The 6,860-nt window shown below is 45.4% G+C and overlaps 1 protein-coding gene across 2 annotated transcripts; it reads left to right on the top strand.

Annotated features, from left to right (window-relative positions):
• The first annotated feature begins 3,983 nt into the window (after window positions 1–3,983).
• Window positions 3,984–5,994, top strand: LOC108942116 (40S ribosomal protein S16-like). Of its 2 annotated transcripts, XM_018765229.1 has the most exons (6): window positions 3,984–4,049; window positions 4,139–4,190; window positions 4,841–4,942; window positions 5,185–5,281; window positions 5,480–5,527; window positions 5,816–5,994. In XM_018765229.1, the coding sequence occupies exons 2-6, from the start codon at window positions 4,143–4,145 to the stop codon at window positions 5,959–5,961; spliced, it is 441 nt and encodes a 146-aa protein (XP_018620745.1). In that variant the 5' UTR covers window positions 3,984–4,049; window positions 4,139–4,142; the 3' UTR covers window positions 5,962–5,994. The 2 variants fall into 2 exon arrangements, with proteins under 2 accessions (XP_018620745.1, XP_018620746.1); XM_018765230.2 differs by having other exon boundaries at window positions 4,014–4,190.
• Window positions 5,995–6,860: the final 866 nt, after the last annotated feature.

Raw genomic sequence — 6,860 nt, 5'->3', positions numbered from 1 at the left:
AAGATTAGTCGACACTAAGGCGACTCACGTTGCTGAACAGTGTAACACGCACACTGTCACCTGTTCACACACTGCAGGGAATCGAGAGGCACAAATTCATGTGAAATGCACGTCCTTGGACCTTTGGAGTTACCCCACGCAAACAAGTGACTTCACTTAGCAGATGGTTTTCTCCAAAGCGACTTCCAATGATCTCTATATAGTGTTATCAGCCCACACACCTTATTCACTAAGGTGACTCTCTCTGTCACTCACACACTATGGATGAACCTGAACAGCATGTCTTTGGACTGTGGGAGGAAACTGGAGCACCTGGAGGAAACCCATGCAGACACAGGGAGAACATGTAAACTCCACACAGGCACATTCACATAAAGTGCCCATAGCTGGGATGGAACTGACATGTGATCACACAGCTCAGATGCTGTGAGGCCCCAGCACTACCCACTGCACCACCATGCTGGATATGAGCGGAAAAGAGATACTAAAAGTGGAAGAGGGCAGAGTAAATAAGATCCACCTTTAAAGAAGAGCCATGCCCACCAACCTTTACCTTTGGAAAATGGAAAGCCCTTCACCATTTAGCTGCCTGTCGGTGCATAAAGAACTACACGCACTCTCACACACACACTCACACTCTCAGCCATATCAATGTCATAACAGCACATCTCAATGCCAGGTGATGCTTCCTTACCTCCTGCTGACCCGACTGTGGACTCGCTTGTTATCGATTACCTCCTTTTCCCACGGGCTGCCCTTCTCCGTGGTTAAGGTCAACGACATGATGTCAGGCAACAAAGAGTACTTTTGTGTCTGATGCTCACCACGGTAGGTATTTTGTGCCCAGCATCTCATCAATGATCCCAGTAAATGGGATGTTCGCCACTGAAGATAAATGCCATAAAAGTGTGAGTTAACACACACACAGTGGGGAGCAAAGGGGAGCACTGAGACTCTCGGTCACGGGAGTGATTCCCTATGTCATGATGGGAAACAAACAACTGAAATAGGGAAAAGTATCTCCATCTCTAAAGGTTCTCCAACTTCACAGCCCCTGGCAGCATCTTCATGTAGCGGCACTAAGATGGACCAACCGAGTGTGGAAAGACCCAACTGTAGCCAAACATCTCAATTTAGTGTGTGTTACTGACTCAGTGGGATCACCTGGCCTTCCACTGCCCATGGAAAACTTTGAGGTACTCACTGTACAGCGGAACGGAAAGATGGAACACAGATGGAACGGGACACTCAGACCTCATAAAAGAGTGCATGATGGATTTTAGCAAGTCAGATCCGTTTTATTGCAAGATTGTTGTCATACGCATCCACCTGTTGCCTTACATAGTATAAAAGAGGGCGGAGTAAATAATATTCACCTTTAAAGGAAAGGCAAAACCACTGCTGCCGTTGTGCAACGGCGCAGACACTAATCAGCAGTTTTATGGAGATCGTTTCCTTTCTCGGAACTGTTCTTGTTCACCAGAACTGCTGTGGACATTGAAGTGTTCGAAGATGCAAAACCGCTACCCGTCTTCGCCGCTAACGACTCCCTGAGCCATGTCGGGTTCTGTGCCAAAGCCCTGCAAGCTGATATCAAACGGCCGTGCCTCCAGCGTCAAGAACGAGTTTACAGAACTTGAACAATCTACTTAAGGACTGCAATAACAAAAGGTTCAAGTGCTTTTTCTTTGCTACTGCCTGAGCAAAGCTCACTTGTGCCCCCACTTTATTCACTTTTAATCCCTAGTTAAGTAGGATTTTGGGGAGTTGCAATTAATAACTTTATAGAAATGTGAAGTGAAATGATTTTCCCCAAAACTGCAGTAGATAATATGCTTTTAACTGTACACAATATGCTTTTAAGAGTAACTTTTCAATGTGATTATTAGGTCAAAGAGACAGTTAAGGATGCTGTTTCAGGCTCGCCAGAGTACTTTTCAGATTTACAGCACTCTTCTCTTCTGTGCTGGTTGAATTCCAAAATTAAACTACACAAACTATTTCCCTCCCACTCTTTTCTTTCACCCAGGGGTATGAAGCCTTGAGCATCAAAGCCCCAGAGTTTTGTTTCCTGGGAACTTGTCACTTTTTTCCAAGTGATCTCAGTGAACATCTAAGCTTCCCTGTGGAATTGTCTTGAACTGTATTGGCTCAGAGTGATGTACAGAGTTCTGTCAGCCCTGAGGGAAGTTATGTGATGACACAAGGCTCTTGCAAGACCAGGTTTTAATGTGAAGAGGGCATGAGAGCACATTTTGGAAATGAACTGGTCAATGAAACAAAAAGATCTTCATACGCCCCCTAGTGTCCACCAGTGGTACACTGCCAGTGGGGAGGAAGAGGGGCTGCAGGGTACCACCAATAGGAGACAGACTGGTGTGGAGCGCAGCATGGGCACTGCTACGGGCACTGGAATGAGAACTGCTATTGGGACTAAAATGGGCACTGGAATGGGAACTGCTATGGAGACTGGTAGTGGGACTGGAATGGATATGTTTACGTTTATTAATTTAGCTGATGTCTTCTCCAAAACAACTTACAACATTAGGCTACTTACAATTATTTACAGGGGGTGTGGTGGTGCGGTGGGTTCGACCAGTGCCCGCTGTATGGCGGGTCTGGGGTTCGAGCCCTGCTTGGGGTGGCTTGCGATGCACTGGCATCCCGCCCAGAGTGTGTCCCCTCCCCATTCGGCCTTGTGCCCTGTGATGCTGGGTAAGGCTCTGGCTTGCCGCAACCCCACTTAGGGCAAGCGGTTGTTGACAATTATTCGCTCATTTATATAGCTGGGTAATTTTACTGGAGAATTTAGGGTACGTACCTTGCTCAAGGGTACTATAGCTGGAGTTGAGATTCAAAGGCAGCAGCTCTAACCAGTACTCTACCAGCTGTCCTCAACACCGGCATGGAGAGCAGTGTGGGCACTAGTACGATTGGAGTGGACACTGGTAGGAGACCGGCATGGAGACAGTAAATTACACTGGTGTGGACAGTGGAGTGGACATTGGCCTTCACGAAGCATTTGACCTCCGAGAAGCTCTTCTGACAGCCTACCTGCTCTGGGAGACGCTATTTTTGACCCATCAGTAGAGAAGTGACCTGGATTTCCAGTCGTTCTGCTGCAGAGGCCCAGATACGGCACCATGTCCTGGATGCGAAGAAACCAAAATAGAGTTTGTTACAAGAAATATCTCGATTACCGGATTTTTCCAAAAAGAATTAGTGCAATGCATGGAAACAAACGTTTTCCCATTACAGGAGAGAAACATGTAAAAGATGGCATAATAAAGGAAACAGACCAGTATTTTCAGGGATACCTGCAGGAAGAGACCTACTGAGCATACGCAGCCTGGTATCCCAGAAAATAAAGACGCAGCAGACAATGTACAGGAGCGTTACTTTCTCTGTATGAGAAGAACAGTGAGCCCAGGAAGCTGTACTTGCAGGCGGCCACAACTATCCCCCCCAGTGACTGAAAAGGCCCAAAATGGTGGAATTGGGCTTTTATTCGCACCTTTTTTAAACATTAATCTCCCTGGAATTCTTCTTTTTGTTTGTTTTTGATCGTGTGAATAATAATAAAGATGAAGGAAATGCATTCTTGGGTCGTCTTCAGTAGAATATTTCACTCTTTTAATCATGTACTGTGTTTTACACGCGACGAGTCACTGACACTGAGGTAACTTATTTACGCTACAGCACAAACATCTACGTCCTTTTCAGTTAAAGGCTTTCTCGGTTTTACAGAAATATTTTTCCGATTTTTTTTTTCTCCTTTTGTGGGAATTAGGGAAGGACATATAAGAAGAGGGGTCCAGACACCCCCCCTCCCTTTTGTCCTACACTCGTCAGTTCCGCGCCAATTCACACTCCACTATAAATCATTTTGAATTACGAGCCAAACTCGTTACCGTCGATTGAGGAAAAGTGTCGTAAAAACAATGACCCTTCGCCTGCCGTACCGCGTGGAAAACTGTCGCAACAACGACCCCGATCACCACGCCGTGAGTGGCTCGCGCTCCTTTCTTCCGACTCTCCGTCAGCGCTTGGTATGTTAGCTGGTTTTCCAGCGCCAAACGCCTCATTTCTGACTGTTTTTTCATTCGTAACGACAAGAGTTCCGCTTTTTGTGTTCTAGAAAGATGCCGGCTAAAGGTCCTTTACAGTCCGTCCAGGTTTTCGGACGTAAAGTGAGTATAAACCTTGAAGAAATGTCACGGGGTAGTTAGCTTAGCACAGGACACGCGCGGTGGGGTAGACGCCTCACAACATTTACTCACTTAGCTGACATTTTCCTGTTTCTAAGGAAACTTTTCCTTTTTTTGTTGGAGTTCATAGTTGCGGCCTTATGTTATCTGACTAATTAGTTTCTATGTTCTCCCCGGCGTGGGTTTCCTCCGGCCCTGGGTGCTCCGGTTTCCTCCCACACAGTCCAAAGACATGCTGTTTAGGTTCCCCAGGTTGTTCCTCCTCTCTGCACTTCGCACACTAGACTTTTCTATTCAGCCTATTTATTGTTGACCTGTGTTTATCTCACACCAAGGCTTGTTTATCTGTCCAAGGCCATACTTATGATGTTAGATGATCACCTCTTTATACACCCGGGTATAGTATTGTTACTGTATGAATTCAGGGTAAGTTGTGCAACGTGGCATTGCAGCAGGAGAGGGATTCAACTTGGAAACCCTTTTTGGTTTCAAGGCGACAGCCCTAAACACTATAAACCCCCCCCCCCCCCCCCGGTTGACCACTGGCAGAATGATTGGTTCATATTGAACTTTGAAGTGTGTGTGGTTGCTGCATTAAATGCACATTAATGAGCTCAGTGATCTTATCCCAGAAAACAGCCACGGCCGTTGCCCACTGCAAGCGCGGCAATGGCCTCATCAAGGTGAACGGTCGGCCTCTGGAGATGATTGAACCGGCCACTCTGCAGTACAAGGTGAGGCTGCTTGAATAGATGGCTCACAACATTTACTCACTTAGCTGACATTTTCCTCTAACTTGCACTGTTAAGCCATCTACAATTATTTGTCCATTTATACAACTAGGTGATTTTTAACCGCAGCAATTCGAGGTAGCTACCCTTCACAAATGTTACTACAATGGGAGGTAGGATTGAAACCTGCAACTTCCCAGTCCAAAGGCAACAAGAATAGAATTGTTCAATACCTTAATCCACAGCTGCTGGAGCCTGTCCTGTTGCTTGGCAAAGAGCGCTTTGCAGGAGTTGACATCAGGGTGCGTGTCAAGGGTGGTGGACATGTAGCACAGATCTACGGTGAGTGACCTTTCAGCATCGAAAGTGGACCATCAGATGGCCCTTAATTCACACTGGTGCTCTACTCTAATCGGTTTGGTTTTTGCACAGTGTGAAATACCACTAATAATCATCTAAAATACTTTCATGTTGGGTTTCAGTCTCTGTGTAAATCTTTTATTGTCGAGCTGTAGATGATTTCCCCTGCTTTGTGTCCAGCTATTCGTCAGGCAATCTCCAAATCCCTTGTGGCATACTACCAGAAATGTAAGTGGTCCCGCATTCGTTGTACATTTGCATTTTTCACATTTTTATTCACTTACTAGATGCTTTTCTCCAAAGTGACTTACAGTGGATACTATGTACTGTTACTAGCCCACACACCTTATTGACCAAGGTGATTTACACTGCTAGATACACTACTTACAATGGGTCACTCATCCATACATCAGTGAAACACACTGCATTCTGTTGGCATTTTAGACTTTTCAGACACATTAGTGCTGGAGCTGCTCTTTGCGCAAGCTCCAGCAAACTAAGCCACTCTCTCTCCAGATGTGGACGAAGCTTCCAAGAAAGAGATCAAGGACATCCTGATCCAGTATGACAGGACCCTGCTGGTGGCCGACCCGCGCCGCTGCGAGGCCAAGAAGTTCGGTGGACCTGGAGCCCGTGCACGCTATCAGAAGTCTTACCGTTAGTGTGCATTTTCCTGTAATAAATGTGTGAAATGACTTCCTGTCTGCTTTTTTGGTGTCTCAGGGTGGTGAATGTGGTCTTCATGGTAACGGCTGTCCTGGTGTGAAGTTCTGTGCCCGTGCTTCAGCCTGTCCTTATTATGATATGACCTGCAGTGATATGAAGATGTGGTTCCACTTGCTCACTGTGGACTGCTTCTATAACACTGACTCCCAGTGTATTTTTGTACCCGTGGCTCTCTTATGGAATTCACTTCTAAGTTAACGGATCAATTTATAGAGTTCTGTCAACTCCAACGCACATTTGTATTTCTTGTGTATTCCCTTTGGCTTTTGCCTTTGACATCTTTGTGGGTCTGTTTTGGCCGTTTCTGCTGGAAAGAAGGGAACAATGGCCCCACCCAAACAGTGTAAGGATTCAGTGTTGAAACGGTGGATGTGATGTTAAAAACAAGGTTGAACTTCACACACAAAGTAATCTACCAAAATCTTAGGTATGTCCTTTGGATAGTGGTCACTAGATGATATTACAGGGAAAACTAGGACCGAGAACAGAAGAAAACTCCAGTGGTTTCTTGTATCTGTGTCAGATACACAAGAGAAATGAATTCTGCTTAGTAGAGAAGACTTGCATGATAAAATGCTGTAGTATCAAATGCTGGACCAAGGTAGCTGGACAAATTAATGTAAAGCCTGAATGTCTCTTATGTAAGGTGCTGTGGGATGAAATATCTCATGCAGATTTTTCATAGTGAACAGTGGTCAGTAGAGGGCAGCAAAATACCACATTTTCCACTTTCTAGTAGGGTAGGTGAATGGTACACCTGGATGGAGTATACTTTATTTTACTTCATTATTATTTAATCTTTACAGTTTATTAATGGCAACAGTTTTAAATGTTG

This window comes from Scleropages formosus, chromosome 5 (assembly GCF_900964775.1).
Source record: "Scleropages formosus chromosome 5, fSclFor1.1, whole genome shotgun sequence".
Taxonomy (NCBI): Eukaryota; Metazoa; Chordata; class Actinopteri; order Osteoglossiformes; family Osteoglossidae; genus Scleropages; species Scleropages formosus.
Note: the sequence above shows the minus strand (reverse complement) of the source record. Positions and strands in the feature narration are given on the sequence as shown.